Genomic DNA, 25,444 nt, shown 5'->3' on the forward strand with positions numbered 1-25,444 from the left:
ATGTGTGGGAAGGGTCTGTCTTCGTTTCTTCTGTAGTGTTAACTAGTATGCCCCCAGTATCATTATTGGAAAACAAAACAAAACCTTTCCATCATTGCTCTGTATTATTACTTTTGAAAATTAAATTAATTTATATGTGTGGGTCTCTTTTGGGTCTTTCTATTTTAGCCCATTTGCTTACTGCCTACCGTTGTGCCAACAGACACAGACGTAATAACTAGAGCATTTTGTCACATTACAGAATGCTCCTGAAAACCAGAACTTCTATGACCAGAAGTGTGCTGTAGGGTGTTCACTTTGTCCGGTGCAGGATGTGGGATGGTGGGCGCAGGGGGGTGGTGAAGGGTTAGGGTGGTGAAGGGTTAGGGGCTCCTGGAGAGTTAGGAGCGCCTGCAACATTCAGGTCCAAGTGGAAGTGAAACTAATGCAACCCCTGATTAAGATGAGAGCGCGACCTTATGAAACAGAGAAGTAGAAGAGGTTGATTTGTACTTGGAGAAGAGTAAAAATAGTAAGTTGACGGGGTGAAATCCTTATCTTCATCATCATTATCACCATCATTAGGATCCATACAAAGGAATGACTGCAATTTAAGAAATTGCAAAGGCATGTTATTACATAAGTGGTTAATACGTTAGTGTCTTTAGGTATGAAGTTTCTTTACGTTGCTTTGTAGTTGTTAAAACTATTTCCATCCATTCACAATCAGAAAAATGCAGATAATCTTATACTGGCGAACACCTTAAACCGGGATCCGTGCTTCCAGGACCTTTCACGCAGCCGACGCCCGTAGACTGCGCAGTTCCCTCCCGGCCACCAGGTGGCGACCAGGCGCCCGCCGCCCTCCGCTCGCTTTTCCCGCGCAGGCGCGGTCCCGGGAGCGCGCACGTCACGGAGCCCGCGAGTTCGCAGGCGCTGCGGCGGCAAGTGTCTGTCAGCTGCGAGCGGCCGCACAGCGTCCCGACGCGGAGGCCGGTCATGTGGAAGCTGCTCCCCGCCGCGGGCTCGGCGCGAGGTGAGGCGGGAGGAAGGTGGTCAGGGCCGGGGCCCCAGGGACGTGCCGGGGAGAGCGGGTCTGAGGAGCGCTTCCGGCTCCGTCCTGCTCCTCTAGCCTCCTTCCGGCGACGGCGGGAGGCGGAGCGTCGGGCGCTGGGGGGGGGGAGCGTCTTGCGCGGGGCGGGGCTCCTCGCTGGGAGGCGGGGCTTCTTGCTCGGGGGCGGAGCTCCTCACTGGGAGGCGGGGCTTCTTGCTCGGGGGCGGGGCTCCTCGCTGGGAGGCGGGGCTTCTTGCTCGGGGGCGGGGCGGGGCGCCTGGCTCGCCGGGCGTGGGGCCCGCGGTCCTCTCCGCCCCCCGTGGCCCGGCGGCTGCGTGACGGCGGCCCCTGCGGGGTGGCGGCCGGCGGAGCGAGCCGACGCGGGCCGACGCGGGCCCAGCGTGAGGAGACCGCAGGCGCCGGCTGCGAGGAGCTGCGGTGGCGGGACGCCTGTCGCGCCGTCCACACCCGCCCGCGGCGGTGTCCTGGGCGCGGGCCCGGGGTCCCGGAGGCCCGCCCGCCGCTCCCTCCGCCCGGCGCCGGGTTTCGCGCTCTGCCAGGGCGAGTTCCCGTGGCACCGGCGTTTCTCGCGGCCGCGGGTTCGCGAGGGGCTGTATTTCCCAGGGGCTGGCGCCTGGACCCTGAACCGCGCGGGGCGGGGCGGGGGCGCGGTAGCCTCAGCCGGGGCCTCGGGCCCTCGCGCCGCCCACCCGCGCGGTGGTCCTGCCGCGCCCTCGGGGAGGCTGCGGGCCCCCGCCCGCCTCGGGGCTCGCCCGGGCGGTCACCGGCCTTCTCCGCTTCCAGAACCGTTCCGGCTCCTGACGGGCGTCGAGTACGCGGTCGGCAGGAAGAACTGCGCCCTCCTCCTCGCGGACGACGCGTCCATCAGCCGCAGCCACGCGCTGCTCACCGCCCGCCCGCCCGCGCCCAGCCAGGTGCGTCCCGGTCCCCCGCCTGGCAGGGCGCCCCGCCCGCCGGCCTCCGGGAGCGGGGGGGGGGGGGGGGGGGTGCTGGTCACTGTGCTGCAGGGAGGCGGGGGGGGGGGCAGCCTCCTGCCGGCCTCCAGGTGCGGGGGGCGTGCTGGTCACTGTGCTGCAGGGGGCCGCGGGGGGCAGCCTCCTGCCGGCCTCCGGGTGCGGGGGGCGTGCTGGTCACTGTGCTGCAGGGGGCCGCGGGGGGCAGCCTCCTGCCGGCCTCCGGGTGCGGGGGGCGTGCTGGTCACTGTGCTGCAGGGAGGCGGGGGGGGGGCAGCCTCCTGCCGGCCTCCAGGTGCGGGGGGCGTGCTGGTCACTGTGCTGCAGGGGGCCGCGGGGGGCAGCCTCCTGCCGGCCTCCGGGTGCGGGGGGCGTGCTGGTCACTGTGCTGCAGGGAGGCGGGGGGGGGCAGCCTCCTGCCGGCCTCCAGGTGCGGGGGGCGTGCTGGTCACTGTGCTGCAGGGGGGCCGCGGGGGGCAGCCTCCTGCCGGCCTCCAGGTGCGGGGGGCGTGCAGGTCACTGTGCTGCAGGGGGGCCGCGGGGGGCAGCCTCCTGCCGGCCTCCAGGTGCGGGGGGCGTGCAGGTCACTGTGCTGCAGGGGGGCCGCGGGGGGCAGCCTCCTGCCGGCCTCCAGGTGCGGGGGGCGTGCTGGTCACTGTGCTGCAGGGGGGCCGCGGGGGGCAGCCTCCTGCCGGCCTCCAGGTGCGGGGGGCGTGCTGGTCACTGTGCTGCAGGGGGGCCGCGGGGGGCAGCCTCCTGCCGGCCTCCAGGTGCGGGGGGCGTGCTGGTCACTGTGCTGCAGGGGGGCGGGGGGGGGCGGCCTCCCGCACCCGCCCGCCGGTCCCCCCGCGACCCCGGGCGCCTCGGGGACCTGCGCCCGCCGCCGAGCCACCAGGCCGGGGCTGGATTTCTTCACTGTTAAAAAATTGAGTACATCCTGCCGGCGGTGCCGGGGTAGTTGTGTATTTTGATATCTGAAGCTTACAGTGTAATGACTTAGAGGAAGTAGGACGTATCTATGTCTAGTTACTTAGACTCCATTGAGTCTCCCGCGTGCCTCGCGCGGGGCGGGCAGTGACTGTGCGGCGTTAACGGGCTCGGGCGGCCCTGACCGCGGCGCGACCCTGCGGGGCGGGTGTGCGCGGCTGGTGCGTTCGGGGGCAGCTGCTGCCCAGCCCGCCGCTCCTGCCAGCGGCCGAGTTAGCCTGGGTTGGGCGGTTGGTCTAGTGACGACCTCGGGTGACGAGAGGACCACGCAGAGGTGCCCACAGCTGCGTGGCCCGCGGCGGGGGCGAGGGAGCCGAGCCGCGACATTAGGTCGGCGGCTCCGGCCTCACAGGTAGAAGCCCCTCGTTCAGTGGTTACTGAGCGGTAAGTGCTTTAAATTATTGTTGGTTCTTTTTCTTTTTCCAGAGTCAAACACAGGAAATCCCTACATTGACAATAAAAGATAATTCTAAGTATGGCACCTTTGTTAATGAGGAAAAAATGCAGAATGGCCTTTGCCAAACTTTGCGGGCAGGGGATAGAGTTACTTTTGGAGTGTTTGAAAGTAAATTCAGGTAAGGATTTAAAAAATTGATGTAAAAGTGGAGTGCTTTATTTTGTACTAATCACATTCTAAAGGACACGTTAGTCTAATTTAGTTTCTACTTAGTGCAGTGGTGAACTTCCCACCGCATGTGGTCAGTGGGTCTTGTCAGTCATAGGAAGTGACCAGAGGGAGGAAGAGTTTGGACCCTGGGAACCTTGATTCCCGTAGGTTCAAGTATAATATTAACTTTGATTGTTGTTTTGTCTTAATTGCAAATTCAGATTTAGGGACCAATGATTTCATTAGTTAGACGGCTTAGTAATACGTAAAAATTAAAATAACATGTTTAAAGTTGTATAATTTGCCACCACTGTACCTATGACAACAACGTCACGTAGCTCATTTTCATTCGCAGAGTGGAGTATGAGCCTTTGGTTGCATGCTCTTCTTGTTTAGACGTCTCTGGGAAAACTGCCTTAAATCAAGCCATCCTGCAGCTTGGAGGACTTACCGTAAACAACTGGACAGAAGAATGCACTCACCTTGTCATGATGTCAGTTAAAGTTACCATTAAAGTAGGTCAAATGCGTTGTTATTATGTTAAAATGAGTTCGGTGAATTTAAGCTTACTCGCCCGCTATCCTCCTTGTTTTTAAAGTGATTTACTTTAAACCCATCAGAACTGTTGTAGATTTATATATGCTGATCCCATGCCTTTGTATACCATTTAGGCTAGAATGACTTTTCGATAACGTATTTTTTATGTGAGACAACAGAAGCACATAGACTTACATTTCAGATACTGATTTATCATTTTAAAAAATGATTTACATTATCTGTACACCAGGAAATTTATACAGTGTATAGCTTGTGTGTTCAGCCTAAGAGCAAAGGGGCTAGAGAGCAACTGTCAGTCTTCAAAATTAGTATCTCCTGTCTCATCAAGTTGTTTTCCTCCAGTCTCTGTCTTCTCATGTTCTTATTTGGTTTAAGGTCCTAATCACAAATACTTCCTAAATTCTTGTAGTTTAATATTACCCTAATGCATCTTACAACCTAGAGATTTTAGAAGATGTATCTTTAGAAGATGCTGACTATTCATTAAAACAGTGATATATTTTGGGATGTCTTCAGATTTTTCATCTTCATCCGATTTGGTTATATCCAAAGCCAACTGAAAAAAGACATTGAGAGGTGATTCAGCTTTTAAACAGGTGATCCTACATATGTAGGATTGTTTTTGGTTAATATCTATAGTGAAAAGCAACAGATATTTAGATTCCTTTATTAGCTGACAGAAAAATCCTTTAATATCTAATATAATTAATTAAGTCAGAATGTGTGTATTATAGCTACAGAAGTGTTACAGAGAAGGACTTGCTGCTCAGATTGAACCTCGTGTCAAACTTGTATCTTAGGGTTATCTTTGACCAAGGATCATGTCATCTTCCCAAGTTTGTTAAATTGATTTATAAATTCAGCAGAGAACTAATTTATGCTGGTATACCACAGATAATAGATTCATAAATCAAAAGTCCACTGTTAGTTTACAGTTGGGATGCACCCTTACAGTGATCAGAATATTTACGTGTGGACTCTAAGATGTCAAGGTGCCTGAGAAACAGAAGAGGTAATCGTGCCCTTGCTTGGCAGGTATGACATAGGAGCCAAGTCTTTGACAGTCCTGGGAACTGGCACCCATTCTCCAGAGCACACACTCTTCCAGTGACACATCCGACGGCCACCCTGTTGCTCTCCCTATCAGGGAGTCCTGGATATACACCAACAAAGGCTCGTAGAGCTGTCCTTTTCAATACTTCTGATCAGTCATGTGCCAAAAAAGAAAACCTTGTCATTCCTTTTTTTGGTGAAGTTTCCAAAAGTACAGGTTACCTTATGTTTTTAAAATCATTGAATGTTAGAACAAAATAGAACTTAAAGGACATTTAGTTCAGCCCTAGCCAGTTTGGCCCAGTGGTTAGAGTGTTGGCCCGGAGGACTGAAGGGTCTCGGGTTTAATTCCTGTCAAGGCCACGCACCTCCGCTGCAGGCTTGATCCCCGGCCCTGGGTGGGGCACATGCAGGAGGCCACCAATCGATGGCCTTCCACTGTCTCTGACCATTAATGGAAAACATATCCTCTGGTGGGGATAAAGAAAAAAAAAGCTAGCATGAGTATTGGTATTCACATATATTTTCTTCTTTTCAGACAATATGTGCACTCATTTGTGGATGTCCCATTGTAAAGCCAGAGTATTTTACTGAATTTCTTAAAGCTGTTCAGTCTAAGAAACAGCTTCCACAAATTGAAAGGTATTTTGTGTACTTTAAATGTAATAAAATATGACATATGAAGTATGATAGCACTAATTTAAGTTAATTCTTTCTTTAATGACTCTTTCAGTTTATAAGGTTATAGTTCAATTTTATTAGTGAAGTTTTTTGTTAGTATGTAAAGAAAGGACCCCCAGATTCTTTGTTGGTTGTTTCTTATGTTGGTGAAACAAGTGTTACGTATGTGCCAGTATTTAAAGAAAAACACTGAAGGGCAGTGACCAGCACAGAGGTGCCATCTGCAGAGCACATGGACCAGTGCCTGGGGTCCTGCACTTGGACACTCCCTGGATTGTGGTGCAGCAGCAGCCTGTCCCAGAGCCACATGGTCCTGGGGAGAACAGTAACAGCAGCCGGGCCCGGGAATGGAGCACGTTTCTCCTGAGAGCAATACCTGTCCTGCTGAGGATTTAAGTATTTAGGGTTATTACTACTAGTGTAAGTGTTGGGTATTTTACGTAATAGTATATACAAAGTCTGAGCACATAGCCTGGCGTCATAGTAGGTGCTTGTTAAAAGAAAAGTTATTGCTCGTTGCAATATCTGGGAAGGTTCATAATAGCTAGCTTGCTTTATTTATTTACTTATTTAGTTGCTTTGCTAAATTTGTGAACCACCAGGCTAAATGATATGGTATTAATAATGTTCGAAGAAATGTAAACTGTGGTTGAGGAAGATATTTGGATTTTTTTCAGATTGTATGGTTAAAATGCTAATGGCTAAAATGGTGGGTGTTTCAGTCATCTGCACAAGAGCATGGTGCTTAAAATAAGTCAGTAGATTATAGTACATTTATAAGCTCATCTCTATAGTACAGCTTCGAATATTTGAAGAGGTTAGAAAATCGAAAATATTATTCAAGTTAAGTATTTCTAATTTTAAAATATTACTAGCTAGTATGGGGTATTTTGCCCAGTGCAGGGTTTTTAAAGGACTGTTTATACCTGACAATATGGACCTGCTTTTAGAAGTAACTGAAAATCAGGTTTTTCTTTTTGTTTTTTATTTTGATTTGGGAGGTTTCTTGTATCTTATAATCTTGTTAACAGGTAACATAATGTTTCTGGGCTGTGGAAAGAGATCATTAGATTTTAAAATAGATGATTCTTAACCTTTTTTGAGTCCCAGACCCTCTGAGAACATGAAACTTCACTTGCATACCCCTAACTAGCATGGTATTTCAACAGAATCACATTTCCCTATGAAGCCTACTTATGAACCTCCTTAGGGGAGTTGATAAATCCTGTAAATAATCACCCTTGTTACAGATAGTAAGCCTTTGTTAATTCCAGATTATGTGGGAGTGGGGAGTCTGAAAGGCTGCCGCTGAGAATGTTTTGTGGTCTTAGAGATTTTAAAATTAGTTGTTGATTCCTACTTACTGTTCAGATTCTCGGGTATTTTTTCTTTGGCTCGACGTAATTTTTTTATGGCTTCAGTTTATGACTTCATTAACGTAGATGTCTGCACTGAGACATTCTTGCCTTGAGATTGTCTGGTAACTCTGGACTCATTGTTCACCAGGAAGGACTATTGCATTAGCTCATGTTTGACAATGGCAATTGATAATCAGGTGTTTAATATTATTTTAAAATGCAGAGTTCTTCCCTTTATCAGTTTCTACACCTATTGTGATCCGTTTGATGCTCACTGAATACTTACTTGACTGCGTACTCAACTATGAAATAGAAAAAAGGTTACACTGGAGTAGCAGGATGGGTTTCAGAAGGGAGATGAAATGCACCGTCCTGGCTTTTTATTTCGTACCTACATCCTCTCTAGGTTCTGGAAGAAACACCTAACTAGTCCTGGGTTTGAGTTAGGAATGCAGACTACAGACTGCATCATTTTTCTCTCACAAAAAGCACCATCCTTTTGGTGCAGTTATGTCTGTGCCTCTGCACTGTTACCAGGAGACAGGGGAAGGCAGAGTTTAAGCTTCCTGCGCCCAACCCAGTGTTGTTGATTTTTTCATCAGTACCACACTGTCTTGATCACTGTAGCTGCAGTGAGTCTTGGATTGAGGTGGTGTCAGTTCTCCAACTTTGTTGGCTGTCCTGGGTCTTTTCCCTCTCCATATAAACTTCAGAATCTCAGTATCCACACAATAACTCACTGGTAGTTTTGTTGGGATTGCGTTGGATCAAGTTGGGAAGAACTGAGAGTTTGACAGTGTTGAGCCTCCGTGACCCATGGACATCAGTAATTTTTACTATAAGGGAGAGGTAAGCTGAAAGGCTGGTCACTCAAGAAGAGCTGTGGCAACAGATCTGAGTATGTAGAAAGTTGAAACTGGACTCATGAGAGGCTTAAGGATTATCTGTGGATTTTTTTTTTTCCTCTCTATTTTCTTCTTTTTCCCGTTTCCATGGATGATTAAGATGTTTTTATAGCATTAATTTAAGAGCTAAAAGATTATATTTTTAAACCTCACTTTGGAAATTTTATTTAAACTGACAAAATAATGTAAGTCTTAATTTCCTGAGCTTTTCCAAAGAGCTCCATAACAAAACACTTATAGAAGCTCACAGAAATCGAGTACCAACACTGTTAATACCTACTGGTTCCTAAGCAAACACGCTGCTGACAGGCTCTGATCTTTGTGGATGATGTCTCTGTCAGCCTTTCTAATTCATGTAACATGAGTCATATATATATATATATTTAATTGTAGCTTGTTACAATTGTCTACCCTTGGATTATATATTTCTAGAAAAAGCTTTTAGGTACTTTTTGTCATTTTTGTCCCAGATAAAAACTTTAAAAAAAAAAATAATGGTATTATGGAAATTAAGGCTTTCTAGTGTCTAAAGAGCTACTCCATTTACAAATTTAGTGGCATGCATACAGAGTAGTTTATAATTAGAATATACTTTAAATTTTTTTTTTTTTTTTACAGTTTTTACCCACCTATTGATGAGCCAGCCATTGGGAGTAAAAATATTGATCTGTCAGGACGGCAGGAAAGAAAACAGATCTTCAGAGGGAAAACATTTGTATTTCTGAATGCCAAGCAGGTAGTGTTACAAGCTAAATTTTCCTAAAGAAACATTACACATGAGGACAAATTAGTACTGTTTTCAGTAGTTGTTAATGCATTTTCTTTCAAGGTTATGTGCAGAAGTGTGACATCAAATAAACAACTGCCCAGGCACCAGCACCTGCCTGTTGTTCATGTATATGATTATAATGTTCCTTAACATCTGTCAGTTGGCCTGTTAAGTTTATGTGAATATGTAAGTTGAGGGTAGGGGGGATCTGGTTTACGTTTTAACTTGGGTTAATAAACAGATGTTGACTGTCTTTGTGTGCTGAAGTGGGGTCCAGGATCTCTGTTGCTGTGGGAAGCCCTGCCCATCTGCCCTGGAGACAGTGTGATGCTCTGGGGCTGCAGGCACCTGTGAGCCAGGGGTTGTCTCAGAACGAGGCTTAGAGGCTTGGATCATCTTCTCAAGGAGCATGATCTTCTATGTCAATTCTTTCATTTTATTACCAAATCAAGTTCTTACAATTTTTAGAACATGCTCAGGAAATTAATTGTGGCTATTTTATTACTTTTCTCTCTTTTCCATTTTTAGCATAAAAAATTAAGTTCAGCAGTTGTTCTTGGAGGAGGAGATGCTAGGTTGGTAACAGAAGAAAATGAAGAAGAACATAGTTTCTTCTCGGCTCCTGGAACTTGTGTTGTAGATGTAGGAATAACAGATTCGCAGACCTTAGTTTCTGACTCTCAGAAAAAATGGATTCGTTCGATTATGGACATGCTCCAGAGGTATTTACTATTCTCTCTTAGTAAAAATCATGCAAGTAGGTGGCTACATGGAACTTTTGGTGCACTCTACATGACAGTGGAAAAGTGTATACAGTAATTATTGCAAAGATTTTATTATAGGTGGTACTTGTATTTTGTTTAAGAAATCTTTTTCTATTCATAGATCAGATTATTCACCAATATTTTTTACTAGTATGTTGATACTTTGTTTTTTAATTTTTTTTTCATCTACCTGGAATGGATTCTGTTTATACCAAAGCTCCACACACATGGGAGGGGTTTGGCTTTAGCCTCCACTGGTCAGCATGTCCACCTTACACCAACACCACATTAACATCCTCACGTGCAGTAGGACAGGCTCTCCCTCTGCTCTTCCTCAGGAGCACCCTGGCTATTCTTGGCTCTTTACTTTTCTGTATACATTTCAGAATCATCTTTTCAAAAACCTTGTTGGGAATTTGAGTAGGAATTTTATTGAATCCACAAATCAATTTGGGGAGAATTAACAGTTTTTATAATTTCTCTGTAGAGATCTTACATACCACTTATTAGGTCTGCCTAGATACTACATATACTATATCTGTGGTAGGTGTAATATAAGTATATGATGTTTCTTTAAGTATATCTTCTAGTTGTTGACTGTTGATGGGTATAAATTCAGCTGAAATTTAGGTACTGTTCTTTCCTGCCACCTTGCTTGACTCCCCTTGTGTTTCTAATAACTCATCTGTAGTCTTTTTTGTATAAACCATATCTGTAAATAATGACATTTCTATCCTATTTTTAATCTTCATGTCTCTGATACCTCTCTCTCCTGTCTGTCTCTGCTGTGTGCCCACTGGGACCTCTGGAGCAGTGTTGGAAGGGAGTAGTGAGGTAGCCACATATATCTCACTATTGACTTTAATGGGGTGTTTCCACCGTTTCCCCACCCAAGATGATGTAGTGTCTGCATAGCACTATAATTAAACATGTATTTAAAATGTCTTAATTTTATTTTATACTAATCTTTTTAATGAATTTTCATAGTATTTAAAGTTTCAAAAACATTAGTAGGGTAATAAAATAACAATTTTGAATTACCTGAATTGTAAGTAGGTATATGTGGTCACTTGTTTATAATACTTTGTAAAACCTTTTTTTAGTATTATACTATTATAATCGCACTTACAGTTGAACTGTAAGTTAACCCAGTCAATACATTCAAAAAACAAATGTTAAAGCATCTGAAAAAGACCATATAAACTAATGCAGCCACTTAAAGTATCTTGCAATGAGTATTAAAAGTTTTGTAGTTCTTAAAATTTGTGGTATAGTTTCTATATAGCATTATATTAAATTATTTTTGTTTTATAAAGTCAGTCATTATTTACATTACAGAATAACAGAAGATAGGTTCACCATAAAGATTCCTTTAATAAGATTCCTCAACACATGTGAATTTGGTAAAATGATTTGATTTACTAAACTTTATATCATAACACACGTGGATTCAGCTTATACATGGTTCTTTGTACTCTCTCTCCTTCCCCTCTGCTTCTTTCTCTCTCTTATGTTTTCTCTCAGGATTTTAGTAATCATAGATTTGCTTATAAAAATCCTTTTTATTGCTTCATCTGGGTGTTACTATTTTCTTTTTCTGCAAGTTACAGAATTTAGAACTGAAGGCTCTACATCCTTCGCTCTAGACCTTTACAGGTGATACCGAAGTTAGTAAACCTGGTGGACTTGCCCTGGTAGCCTTGCTCAGTGAGTGAGCCAGCACTTGTGTATCTGAAATTCCCTCCATACCATAAAATTGCTGGACCTCTTGGGGGGTGGAAAAAGATAGTTTCAGCTTGACATCACGTTAATAAATTTGTTAGTTGGAATATATTTTCACACTTACACCATTTTATTCTAATAGGCAGGGTCTTAGACCTATTCCTGAAGCAGAAATTGGACTGGCAGTGATTTTCATGACTACAGAGAATTACTGTGACCCTCGAGGACAGCCCAGCACAGGTAATTCAAGTGTCATTTAATTGACTCTCCATTAACTTTGTTTATTATGTAAGTTGATGATAGGCTATGTGCACATTACTGTGTACTTGCCGGGTGACCATTTCCAGCGTCTTTCAAAACTCACCTCCGTTCAGTCACTTACTCATCTGGTAAATATTTGTGGCTGCTGTGTACTGGGCACCATTGTCAGTGCTGAACATACAGTGGTGAGTAAAGTAGACAAGTTAACTGACACACTGAAGTTCATATTCTGCAGGTGGGATTCAGACAGTTAATAAGCAAGCAAACAGATGCTCTGATAGTTCTGTTAGGGCCAGGTAGGAGGAGAGGCTAAAACGCAGTGAGGTGGTCGTGACTGGGGGCGGTTGCTGTCAGCTAACACACGTTGCCCTACTTTTCTTCAAAATAAGCTAATGTTGCCATCACGACAATTTATTTATTCTTTCCTGCTTGCTTTTAGACCCTTGATATTTTCCTGAGGAACTCTCTTTTCTTGTAATTAGTAGCATTACTTCTCGTACGTATTCATAGGTGGGTCTGACTTACAATTTTAGAAGGTAGCAGTTTGGGGGCACAGAGAGAATGAGTGTCTCCGTCCCTCTCCCTCCTCCTCCTCTCTCTCCCCTCCTATAGTCATCCATTTACTTATTCAACAAGTATTTATTGAGCATTTGTTACATACCTATAATTATTCTGGACACTCGGAGTAAAGAGGTGAGCAGACCAGAGCAGATCCCTGCCTTCTGGTATTTTAGGAAGGAGAACATTGTAAATAATCTTACTGTTGACAAACATCAGTTACTCTGGGTCATTCCATTCCATTTATAAATGTTTCTTTTAGTGATTACATAAGCATCCATAATTATTATTATCTGTAAACTTCTGTGCAAGCAGAAATGAGCTTTAGGGATATGTGTGTTGAAGGAAATACCAGTGAACTTCTAAGGTGGTCACATAAGGAAAGTGGCAGAAGTCCTTAAATATCTGAATTTGGAGTCAGCAGTAAGCATTCATTAAACACATCCTATGTGTTTAATAAATCCAATTTACTTCCATTAACTTATTTATATTCACACTATACCAAGCGTTGCTCAGGGACTGGAGACAGAGAAATGGGCAGACCATCCCTGCTTTAAGTCTAAAGGGAAAGTCACAGGTGAGCGGTGCATTGCAGGTAACACTCACACCTGCACAGTGCTTGCTGTGCTCCAGGCATTTTCCAAGTGCTGTCCACATGTCAGTTCATTCATTGTGCCTTCAGTTTCCCAGTTTGATAGGAGGTTCCGGCACAGGGAGGTTCACTAATGTAGGTCCCGCAGCAGGAGGTAAGTGTGTTATAGTGAGTACAGTGACAATATGTAGGTATGTGGGAGCTGAGAGGAGGCCCTGCTTCCATGCAGGGGTTCAGGGGACGTGCGCCAGGAGAGGGGACCTTGGGTTAAGTTGCCATCCTAGCAACTGAAATGATGAAGTCATCGTGGTTTTCTGTAATAGCCAAAAATTTGCCTAAAACTGTTTATGTATTTTTTCAAATAGTGTTTTCCTTCTAAAAATAAAACTTAGGTTGGTTTTGATCTGTGTAATGGTAGGGCAGATACACTTTCTATGAGGAAGTAAGTATTATTTGAGTTAGAATTTAAGTTGATTGTTTTTATTGAGCTTGATAATTCTTTACTATGAAGGATGTGATGTAGCTATAAAATGGTTTCGTTTAGATAAGCTCGTTACAGAGGCCATTTCGTTAAGTATTTGTTGGCTCCACTGACTGGAGACAGCCGTGTGCTTCTTACCTGGTTAGTTCCCTCAGATGACACAGGGTGGCAGTGGTGAGTGACAGAGGGTCCCTCTTGTGTCCAGCAGCTGTGTTCTTCCTTTGATGTGTGTGATCTACAGGATCCAGGATGATGACTCCAGGGCCGAGCCCTTCCCAGGGCTTGTCAGTCAAAGAGGAGTTCCTGTCGAGTGCCCCCATGAACTCTGTGACGTGTATGGCCAACACAGAGTCGGAGCAAGGAGATACGTGGTAAAGCATCCCTGGCTGATCTAGATAATTAACACAGTGTATTTTATTTTAAATTATCCATAATGAACTGTTCATATTGAAAGATACTTATGATATCACTATATATGACATTTCAGTGTTCTGCACCATGTTTTATATTGAGACCAGATATAACTTTTTAAAGAGAAACCAAGTTTTGAAAGTCACTTGAATGACAGGTTACTTGTTTTTCTGTGAAATAAGGAAAGCAAAGGCTGTGTATATTCAGCCATGCATTGTAGAAGAGTATGTGTGTGTGTAAAATATTTTCCTGGCACTCGAGGGCTGAGCTCTATTGAAGAGACTGCCGTCTGGCTGGAATACACCACGAGTTCATCTAAAGTGATTGGGATGCCCTATTGCATGACACAGGAAGGATCAAGATTATTCTTTTTGTGATTTTCCATTTTTAATTTTTTTACATGGAAATAATTAAAAAAATTTAAACCAAACAAAAATTACCCAGGATTCTCCCCTCGTTTAGTTTATAAGGGGACACTGGGTTGGTATTCCAGGTGTGCCTGGCGGTGCTTCCTAGCAGAGCCTGCCTGACAGTGTGCCTCAGGGTGAGGAAGGGGAGGGGAGGGTCACTGTCCTCAGGGAGCATCTCTGACACAGGAGAGTAAAACAGTCACTGAATTACTGTCCAAAGATAGTTACGCTCTCAAGCTTTGTTGCATTAGTACTACCTAAAGGACTTCGTTTCTGGATAAAAACTGCTGTAAACTCGATTGCCTTGCATTCTTTCCTTTTGCTACAGTATGGATTTGAGTGAAAGGCCAAAAGAAACAAAAATCTCCAGAATGGAACAAAAATTCAGAATGCCTTCACAAGAGACATCCACTATAAAGGAATCCCCCAAAATAAGCTCTGATAATACTACTGTAGGAGCAAATGTTCTAGTTAGGACAAAAATCCCAAACTATCAGCTCTCACCAGTGAAGCTCCCAGGTGTAAATGGAGGTAGAGATCGGGCTTCCCAGCAGCTGCAGACGAACTCTATCCGAAACTACTTCCAACCAGCCACCAAGAAAAGGTACATCACACAGCCACCTGCGTCTCTGAGAAGCTCCGATGTTTGTTATGTGGTTGTAGAGTGGCGGTCAGTCTGTGGGAAGCTGGGCCTTCACCTTGCTCCCTCACTGCGCTGGATGTACTCGCCCTCCCCTTTTCCTTCTGCGCCGTAGCTCATCTGTTGTTTCCTTGGCTGCGCTTGCCTCTTAGCCTGCTGGTTCCCTGGCAGGCCTCTCTCCCTTTCCTGAGGCAGGACCTGCTCTGTCAGTGTTCTCTCAGTTTCTACCAGCTTTAGTGTCTTCTGGGCCCCCTTCTGTCATCGAGAGCTCCGTTTCATTTCTTAAAACCTTTCCTCGACTCAGTTTCATTCTCTTGCTACTGTTAAACTTCTCAGAAAAGAGGATGATTGTCACTGCTCCCATTTACTGTATGAGATATTTCTAAATGGGCAGATTTCATCTTGACTTGGCGTCCTTGAAGGTGACACTGACTGACACATTGTCAGCGCGAGTGGCCTGTTGGCAGCATGCAGCCCCTGAGCCTCGCTCGGCCTTTCCTGGTTGTGTGGCAGCAGCGGTCCGTCCTGGCTCTTCCCTCTCACCTGCCCTTTACCTTTTTCTAAGGCACTTTCCTCCCACCACTGCTTTCATCCTATGTAACCTGCCGGCAGGGCTTTGTGATGCTGTTACTGAGGGTCAGTACATTTGGCCCTGATGCATCCTTTAAGCTTCACTTTTCCACAGGAATTTCCTGCTGTTTTCCCAAATGATAGTCCTGAAATCATTTCTTCTCTGTGACAGAATGTGTATTTTTTTCATTAGTTCACACTACTTTGCCTCTCCTCTGTCCCCCCAAACCAGTAGTTTGATTCCTATTTTCAATGTCTTGTAAATGCCTCCCTTTCCTTCTGTTTGTGTTGCTAGCTCTCTGGTTCCAACTCTGACCACCTCAGTTGTTGCAAAAACCTCTTGATTGGCCTGTCCAGTCCCTGACCTTAGATGAGAATTATTAAAATATCATCTGACTCTCCCAGCTCATTGTGAACCAGTAGACTCCTGGAGAGCAGAGACTGAGCTTTGTTTCCTCCATGGGCCTCAGTGTGGTTGACATGAACAGTGTTCAGTACTTACGGGATGACCAGTACAGCGTTGTCTAGAAAATGCCTAGTCACATGGCACTTGCCGTGTGTGGTCTGTAGAATGTTCTGGATTAGCCCCTCTGACTGACTCCCTTGTCTTGAATCCAGCTCACTAACCCATCAGGTTTTATTCAAGGTGCTTTTTCCCTGCCCACAAATCCCTACAGTATAAAGTAAGCTGCTGTTCCCTGGCAGCAAATCCTTTGTGTTTTTACATTTGTTCTCCACATTGATTCGTCATCATCTCCCGCTGCTTTGGCAGAGGTAGACCTCTCCGTGTGGTTTCAGCCGCACGGTTGGTCAGTCCTCTCAGAGCAGTGTTGTGTACATGAATTACGTACTGTGCTCTGATGTCTTTTTTATTTCCAGTGATGTTAATTAATAAAACCAAGCATATTGTGAATTAAACGCGGGAGGGGTGAGTATTGAATTAGTTAGCTGTGCTCATTGTCTGTCTTGTTTTTCCCCCTTTTTCAAATCTAAGGGGAAGGGATGAGGAGAACCCAGACGCGTCTTCGTCTAAGCTGGCAAAAGGGGAAGTGTCTGGCTCTCTGACAGACCAGACACAGCCCGCTGCACCCCCAGTGTGGAGAGACGAGGGGCAGCATCTGTCTCAGCACAAGCCCGTGGGGAAAGACCCAGACGGCTTATTTACCGGTGTGGAGTCAGAGCCCACTCTGAGACCTTCTGCCAGGAAGTCTCTTCCTACAGAAAATCTAGGATCAGAAAAAAGGAAAATTGATGATTTAGCCATAGAAAATGAAGTACTGGAAGAGTTACTCAAGGACACAAAACCACAGTTAGAAGGAGAAGATGCCAAAATTAGAAAAATGCCAAGATTGGATATAGAATCAAATGGCTCCTTTAATGGTGAAACAATGCCGGAAAGTAACAAAATATCTGTAAGTAACTTTTTTTTTTTTTTTTAAGTATGTTTTTATTGATTTCGGAGAGAGGAAGGGAGAGGGGGACAGAGAGAGAAACATCAATGATGAGAGTCATTAGTCAACTGCCTCCCACACGCCCCCTACTGGGGATCGAGCCCAAAACCGGGGCATGTGTCCTGACCAGGAATCGAACTGTGATCTCCTGGACCCTAGGTCAGTGCTCCACCACTGAGCCACGCTGGTCGGGCATCATAAGTAACATTTTTTAATGAAAAGTACTGCAAGTAGAAACTTAGAATGTTAAAAAGTGTTCTAGATATTTGTATTGACAGTGAGAGCATCTGTTAGTTTCCTTGAAAAGAATATCTTCAATAGTCAGTATTAAGCATAAGAGTTTGTGGGTTGATAAGGTAGATGTTAAAAATACAGTGACTCTGACAGTATGTAAGAAATGACAGCAAGTGAAACTTGTTCATTGTTTAATGGATTTCTAGGCTGTGCTCTTCTGTCAGACGTTGGCCATGAATGTAAGTACAGGAGATGCCTTAAAACAGGAAGTGAAGACAAAGATGAGGGTGGGTAGTGAAACAAAGTACCTACAAAATAAATTTTTAGGATAAAACATGTAAAACATCACTAGGAATTTTTTTTTTCCATTTTGGTCTTTAATGTCCTGTCCTATTTTCACACGTTGATAAATGTCTTTGCCCACTTTGGTCTAAGAAAACGCTTCATATTACTCCCTATTTCATGCATCAGTAAATTGCCTACTATATGTAGACAAGTTAGCTCATTAGGTGAGTGAGAGCACAGATCTCATGAAATCAAAACTTAATATTCTGATCTCCCACCCAGGTCCATTAGCTCTGCTCTCATTCGTGGCCGTGCCTGGTCATCCCCACCTATAAACGGCTACTGGGTGAGGACAGGACCTAGTAAAGGATCGGGACTACGTGATTGGGAGGTACAGTGGTTGTTGAAAACCTGGTGTGTATCAAGCACTATGTAAATGGATAACTGCTATCGAAAGAAAAAGTATATGTCCTGTTTAGCCTATATATTGGCATCTCCACACGAAGGAGAGAGTCCTCATTACTTATTTCTTAGGAGTAAATCCCAGATGCCCTTGGGGAGCAACTGCAAGAATCACGTGGTGAGCTTTTTAGGTGTGGCTTCCCAGATGAGAGCCCCAGAGGTCCTAACTCAGAACATCCAGTTTTCTTCCCAGAAAAAGTTCCCTCGTATTAGTTAGAATTCCTTTGAGATCTTTAAAAATTCTAAAATCAGTGGCTTAAATAAGACATGGTTATTTTTTTCCCTATAAAAAGAAGCCCAGAAGTAGGTAAGCAGAGCTGCTTGGCAGTTCCACGCTGCTGATTTCCCAGGAGTCTACCTTCCTGCTCCCGTCGTCGCTGTGACGTTCCACGGAGGAAGCACGGTGGGGAGAGCACAGCACAAAGGCCTTTCCGCTTTCTAATGCTTCCTCAGAAACCCTATTTGATATCTTGGGCTGTTGGCCAGAATTGAGTCATGGGCTACACCACTCCTATCCATCCCTCACTCTGTCTCCAGGAGAGTCTGGGAGATGCTTTACACTTGACACGTGGTCGGTCATCCCTCACGAACTCGTCATTGTGAGGAAGAGAAGGAATGGACACTGAGGCACCCTCTAGCCAGATCAAGAACGTAAGACAGAGTGGGCTTTTATTGTCAAGATTGAAGATTAGCTCTCACTTTACCAAGAGATTAACTGAACCAAGTGGCCCCTTGTGGAGCAATTGCCAGTGCAGTGGAGAGCTAAGTTAGCCTAGTGTGGCATGCGGTGAGATCCAAGGGATGAGTCCCAGCCAAGTTTAACAAAATCATGTGAATCTACATTGTCCCGCTAGCTCCAGCCTGATTCAGAAACTCCGTCTAGGCCTCATACTATTATCAGTGTTTAGTCTTTAGAAAGTCAGGCCCCAGTTACGTTACTGTGGCCACATCTTTGGAAATGCATTTGCCTGGTGGTACCCTTTCCTCCTGTGTTTCTTTGATTTTTCCTGATACATTTCTGTTTCCTTTCTCTCATTATCTTGTCCTATTACCTGTTAATCTTTTTTCTTAATAGCCTTTTTTTTCTTTTTCTCCAAGATTGGTCCACTGCTCACAGTGGCCACAGTTTGGCTGGAAGTGGTTGTGGTTTTAGTCACAGAAAGCCATCTGTGTAATCGCTTTTGTTTAGAATGTGGTCTGGACATAGGAATGTGAAAGGAGAGTGTGATTGTATACAAGGCAGTCTCCAGTTAATTACAGATGAACATCTTGAATAATTAAAGTAACTGTTTCTTTCCTCTTGGATTAAGGGTGACTTAAAATTCAATTCTAAGCATAGATAGAATCCCTTAAAAGTGTTTTTACTTTTAACTGTAAAAGTAATATATAATGTAGAAATATGGAAAATAAAAAAAAGACAATTTGCTGATAATCCTGTCTGCAGATAACTATAGTTAATATTTTGATGTTTCCTTTTTTAAATCATATTTTACAAACTCGAATCCACTGTTAATGTAATTTTGTAGCCATTTTTATGCACTTACGATCGTTTCTATTATTAAATATTCCGTATATATAACTTATAGGAACTTAGATTCCTTCCAGCTCTTTGCTCTTATGACTAACTCATACTACAGTATATTTCCTACATATATTCCTGTTCCCATCTCGTAGTTTCTCTAGAAAAGATACTTGAAAGTCAATAATTGGCCAGGGGCATGAATATCACTGAGGTTTTTAGAAAGGTACCATTTTATAACTCCTTTGAATAATTTTTTTTTTTTTTTAGCAAGAAAATGAAAATGGGAAGAAATGTGAGATCAAGAAAGAATTACTGTGGTCAACTAAAGAAGAACCATCCGTGAGTAAACTATTTATTTTTTCTAAAGACTTGACTTCAGTGGACCATCATCTCATATCTGTCATTGTATATTATTAGGATTGAGTCTCTTTCTGCATTTAGGTCTCATAATTGTGCCTCCTCTGGAAATGGGTGGATCACCTTATAACCACGATACAGCAGACAGAACATGGAGAAAAGCCTGGGTGTAATTCCTTGCCCTCTACTCCATAGACAGTGACCTCAAACAAGTTATTTTCACATTTGTGAACCTCAAGTCTTTCATTTATAAAATCGACACTTTCCTGCCAGGGCTGTTGTTTCTATCAAGTAGAATGATGGATGTGAAAATTTCTAAACTCTAAAACACAGCACACCAGAGTATGAGGCTGTTGTTATTTTATTAGATCTGATTATAGTCTGTCACTACCCAATGAGTCTTTTCTTCTCTCCCTGCCTGTCTATATCTTAGTCCTGTTAGCAGCTTCCCTATGAAAATATATGAAGCAGTTTAAAAACTGAGATGGTCGGGTGAGCAGCTGTAGCAGTGTTGATGTGTAACTAACTGTTAGTTAACAACAAATGATACAGAGACTCTCAGTTGGCCCCAAGAGGGAATCTTCAGGCTGATTTAGTAACTATTAGTCCAGAGTGAAAAAGTGGCTTTTAGTTCAGAAGGTAGTGTGTCCAGAATTAATTATTGACTTTTCTGAAGTGTCACAAACAATAAAAAATGACAATTATTGAAAATCCAAGAAAGCTTAAATAGTGTAGATAAGAACTTGTGGAATGGATTGTATAATAATCTTGGAGTGCGGTTTTAATGAGAAGCAGCAGAATTTCTTGCCAAGAAAATATATATAAGATACATTGTTCATTGACATGATATTTATTAAAATAGACTACTAAATTTAAGATACTATATGGTTTTTAAAATACTACATGCTTCCTGTTACAGGTTAGTATGATATAAATGTTTCTAAAGTTATAAAGCACTTGAATAAATAATTTTCTGGTTTTGAAATAGATATGATTTGATTCCAAATACAGAGTTCAGATGCCAGAAATAAACCTTCTTAACTGTTTTTTCAGATATTTGGACTTTTTAAGTTTAGATCCCTCAATGACAAGTGATTTTCCTTTTGCTCGTTTCTTGCTGTCCATCCACCTCACCCCGCGTAAGAACGATGACCGGCTCCAGGATGGTGGCGAGTCGCCTCCCAGGAGGGTGTTACTGACTGAATTTAGATCCCTGGTGGTGAGCAGCTCTGCCTCCAGAAGTGCACCCAGTGTGAATGGTGATTATGGTCGACTGAAGAATTTCAAGAAATTCAGAAAGGTACGTATTTCTGTAACAAACATCACGAGAGAGCAGTGTTTGAAATGGTTGTAGAAATACTGCTGATGCTGACCAGTAGTAGAAGCAGTTCATGTTGAAAACGGATGCGGTTTCTTCTGCTTTAAACAGTTAAGACATGAACTTAGAGTTAATATATAAAACAGCTAGTCTTTCCAGTGCGTGTTTACGTGGTTTTCCCACCATAACGAGCAGGTGCTTGGCTGTATTGATGGGGTCCTCTCACTTCTAACATTGATCTGTGACTACCTGAAGGGGTTAACACAGGACTTTATGAAGATAACAGATTTGTTGAAAATAACAGCACATTCAGTAAGAAAACTAGGCATTTTATGATTACATGCACATAGGAAATAAAATATAAACATGTACTCTCAGCATTACCATCAGGCCCTCGTTCCTCCCCTTCTAGGAACTTAGGAGGACGTTATTTTATCTGTGCTCACCTGATTCTTGTCTATCCAGGATATTGGCTTCCATCTGTAAACCTGCTGACGCTGCCTTTTGCTTATGCATTTGATGAGAATCTTGGAGTAATTTTTTTTAAAGCGGTTTCTGTGGAAACAGCGTTTCCCTGGAACATGATCTGTGATATTCTTGCTGTGGCCACGAGGTGTGGGAACTTTTCTCTCTCATGTGAGCTGCTGGTAACATTTCTCAATTAAATTAGTTTCTGCCTTCTTCGGCAGGCCCTGCAGGGTTCTGAACTCCATTTAAGAGGCGTGAAGGCCCGGCCAGGCGTGGCTCAGCTGTTGAGCATTGGCCTGGGATCCAGGAGATTGTGGTTCGGTTCCTTGTTAGGGCACATGCCCGGGTTGTGGGCTCAATCTCCGTTTGGGGCATGCAGGAGGCAGCCGATAAGTGACGACTCTCTCATCATTGATGTTTCTTTTTCTCTCCCTTCCTCTCTCTGAAATCAATAAAGATATATATAAGGAAAAAAAAGGAGGCGTGACAGATGGGATGTCTCCATCATGTGGCTCACGTACCCTTCCCTCCCCACAGCTGAGGCTCGTGAAGAGCACAGGGGCACCTTTTTTTGTAATTGTCACCCAAGGATATATTTATTGATTTTAGAGAGAGAAAAAGGGAGAGAGAGCCATCAATCGGTTGCCTCCCATACGTGCCCTGCTATTAAAAGTATGAACTGTTGCTGTCTCTAGCATCCCTTGCTAGGGCTGTGCAAATGTGAGCATCCACAAGTGCTGGAAAGGACTCCAGCTCTGAAATCCTTAGAACACAGTATGATACTTTAAACTATAGGGTGTCACCGTGAGTTGCTGTAATTGGTGGATGACGTGCTGATGTCACTTTTGAATAAAACCCCCAGATTCAAAACCTTAAATTCTCTTTGTGCACAAGTTGTGGTTATGCATCTAAATCTGGGCATAACAGTCACAAAAAACAGGGCAACAGCAGGGCTCTCACGGTTACTGCTCCGGCTCATGCACTGCCATTTACAGGGTGTACACGTCTTTGGCACTTGCATTGCACAATTTACAGTCCTTGCTTTTTTTAAGCTTTTTATAAAATGGTCTTAATTTGTTAACCTTACTACTTAACAGGTCCAGTTTCCCGGAGCAGGAAAACTTCCACAGATCATTGGAGGATCAGATCTCATAGCACATCATGCGCGAAAGAATACAGAATTAGAAGAGTGGCTGAGGCAGGAAATGGAGGTTAGTAGGGTTGTTAAATGAAATTAACTCGTCACGTTTCTCACGGGTATAGCTGAGTCTAGCACACACATGGGAAGACACGTGATTTTCACCAAGCAGCTGTCAAAAAGCTGCTAGTGTTACTATCCTAAGTATTCTTAAAGCCTTCCTAGCAGGAGATGGTGATTTTAAAGTTATAATACAGTAAAGAAAAATCAGGAAGGAAACATCAGCTTTATTTTACATATCTTAGTAAAAACATTAAGTAGGATGGTATTAAGAAATAGAAATCCTCATGTGACTGGCATTTTTTAAGGGTTTGGGAGAACTACATCTCACAATCTTTCAAAAGTCCACTCAGGTTGGATAGAGTTCAAAGAATTATGTTCAGTGCACAGAATGAAAATGTACTAAATCAAAGAAAACTTCAGGAACTGACTCAGGATCACACAGCAGAAGCAGAGAGAAGGGCTGAGAGAACCAGAGCAGGGGCTGTAGGAGAGCAGCTGAGCAGTCCAGGGAGGTGAGCAATCCTTTGAAAGTGCGTTATCTTCACAGGTGCAAAATCAGCATGCAAAAGAAGAGTCCCTTGCTGATGATCTCTTTAGGTAAAGTTGAATTTCAGCTTTTTCTTGAGAGATGTAAAATTCAGTTCTACTCATAGAAATTAAATATTTTTCTTTTGTTCTTAGACTTAGTCCTTTCACCTAAAGAATGTTTTGTTTAAAACATATGCACGTCTTTTATCTATGTGAGCACCTTAGTTGGGTTGCTGGATATAGCTTCGAAGTTTGGGGTTGACTCGGTTGTACTGTACCACAGGGTATTTAAAATATGTATGGGCACTCAGCTCAAAGGCTCCTGAGCTGGGGGAATTTGGCTGGTAAATGTGTAAGATTTTCAACTGAGTCGAGTTATGAATGAATGGGTTTTGAATTAAGACAAGTAAAATACAAGACCATTTGTTGAGTTTTAATTGACACAAGTATAAAAATAAGAGGCTGGATTAGAAGTTCAAAGCAGGTTTTTGTGGGAGGCTTAGAGTTATAATGGGTGATTGTAATTTAATTCTGACTTAACACATTTTCAGTATTTATAACAGGCCCAACAAACCTTATAGTAATTCACTTTAAAATACTCAAAATACTACGTTGTAGGTAGATACTGGTTCGGGGAGAGTAACATTTTCCCAAACTTACTTAAAGGCAAAACAAAGGTAGTGGTAGATTTTTGAGTCTGTTTTACAGCCAATTTGATTGTTTTAATTATCAACAATATGAGTCATTGGTCAGAATGTTGATAGTGCTGATTTTTCATAAGTAGTCAAATGAGACAACCTGGTTGACCAGCTACAGTTGTTTCTTATAGTAGAAAATTGTGTGAAGTAATTATATTTTAGGCTCATTTATTGCTCTTTTGTGCAGATGGTATACTTTAAATTGGGGAGGGAGGGGAGAAACCAAAGCCATGCTGGAATAAGTATAAACATGCATTTATTTTAAACTTTTTTTGTTGTTAATTATTTTAATACTTTCATAGATTTTTTTTTGCTGCTGCTGTATTTTTTAGCAAATTTTCATTAAAGTAACACCAAAAGGATAAATGGAAATAAAAATGCCAGTGCTTAGTACCTGGTTCTAAGGACATGGTATTCTCCTGTTGCTAACGTGTGCCTCTATTTTGAAAGCCCTTTAAATTTAAAAGTGAAAGAAATGCCATCATTTATCTAGATATTACTTAACCCATTTCGTTCTTTGCAGATACAATCCTAGTGTAAAAAGGAGAAGATAGCCAAGGGTTTTATGAAGCCGCCGCAGGAAAACATTCCGTCAGCATTCCTTCCTGTTTCCTCTGGATACCAGGATTGGAGTTAGATACTCTGCGGCCCGATTTAGTTAAATAAAACGCAAAAAACTCCATTTCTTTCGTGTGTGACAAGTAGTGTGGTTTGTTTTCAGTCTTTGTCATCGCATCTCTCATGGTAATTTTTTTCACTCTTGAATTTGGTTTTTACTCCTTGAGTAGTTAATAGTCACAGTTCATCAGCCTAAAAGTATAAAAGGTTAAGGATTAAAAATCTCCCACCTGTCCCAGCTGTTGGTTCCATTTATCAGAAAAAATCCTCGATGCTTGTTTCTTACGAGTCTTTCCAGATTTTAATGCCTATTCAAACTTCTTTGCATATCATCTTTAAATAGTTTCCTATGAAAACGATGGGTGTTCTGCACCTTGCGCTCTTTCACTGCATAGGTCGGAAGACTGTAGGCCTATCACATCTCTCTTCCATTATGCAGTGGTCTTCCCTGAGCCGGCGTCACCTGGATGAAGTGGACTCTGGGGTGATGTCACCACAGGTTCTAGTACTGGGAACTGGAGACAGTGTGAAGACCATCAACCTTGCAGATGAATCTCACTAGAAGGTAAAGACCTATCTGCTGGTCTTACTGAGTTGGGTGTCGCTCTGCTTTGAGACCTGAGTTCTGTATCTATAAAGTACAAATAGTAAGATTGTTTTCTTTCTACCTTAAAGGGGTAAGAAAAAATGAATGTCTTTGATTTCAAGCTTTGCAATGTAACATTGTCATATATTTTAGGGTTAGTCTTTTTATCAGAGGACTGGTGCGTGGTGTCCCTGGAAGCAGAACGAGGTGTGGATACTCACTGAAAGCTTCCTGGTGTCACATGGTTCTGCCACCCTGACAAGCCTGCCTCTGTAAGTTGTGAGCACAGCATGGAAAATGACCCAAAAAGTACTTTGTGCCACTGCTGGGTCTTTATGGAAGATGGGTAAGAGCAAACTTTTGAGACAAGGGGATGTCAGGA

The 25,444-nt window shown here is 43.5% G+C and overlaps 1 protein-coding gene across 3 annotated transcripts; it reads left to right on the top strand.

The window, feature by feature from the left end:
- The first annotated feature begins 709 nt into the window (after positions 1 to 709).
- NBN (nibrin) lies at positions 710 to 24,540 on the top strand. 3 transcript variants are annotated; one of them, XR_013997421.1, is made up of 16 exons: positions 710 to 1,015; positions 1,838 to 1,968; positions 3,421 to 3,569; positions 3,957 to 4,116; positions 5,751 to 5,854; positions 8,775 to 8,892; positions 9,454 to 9,647; positions 11,554 to 11,651; positions 13,545 to 13,674; positions 14,453 to 14,728; positions 16,329 to 16,746; positions 19,556 to 19,627; positions 20,699 to 20,945; positions 22,529 to 22,642; positions 23,180 to 23,229; positions 24,382 to 24,540. XR_013997421.1 is itself a non-coding variant. In XM_081116430.1 (16 exons), the coding sequence occupies exons 1-16, from the start codon at positions 979 to 981 to the stop codon at positions 24,410 to 24,412; spliced, it is 2,238 nt and encodes a 745-aa protein (XP_080972556.1). In that variant the 5' UTR covers positions 710 to 978; the 3' UTR covers positions 24,413 to 24,540. The 3 variants fall into 3 exon arrangements, 2 of the variants coding, with proteins under 2 accessions (XP_080972556.1, XP_080972557.1); XM_081116430.1 differs by having other exon boundaries at positions 20,790 to 20,945; XM_081116431.1 differs by lacking the exon at positions 710 to 1,015 and adding an exon at positions 1,404 to 1,632 and having other exon boundaries at positions 20,790 to 20,945.
- The last annotated feature ends 904 nt before the right edge of the window (positions 24,541 to 25,444 follow it).

The sequence above is a fragment of the Miniopterus schreibersii genome, assembly GCF_964146895.1.
Source record: "Miniopterus schreibersii genome assembly, chromosome: 17".
Lineage (NCBI taxonomy): Eukaryota > Metazoa > Chordata > Mammalia > Chiroptera > Miniopteridae > Miniopterus > Miniopterus schreibersii.

Coding starts and splice junctions, on each gene's coding strand:
- NBN (XM_081116430.1), top strand. CDS start 979: ATGTGGAAGCTGCTCCCCGCCGCGGGCTCGGCGCGAG. Junction 1,969..3,420: donor GCCCGCCCGCGCCCAGCCAG/GTGCGTCCCGGT, acceptor TTCTTTTTCCAG/AGTCAAACACAGGAAATCCC. Junction 5,855..8,774: donor CAGCTTCCACAAATTGAAAG/GTATTTTGTGTA, acceptor TTTTTTTTACAG/TTTTTACCCACCTATTGATG.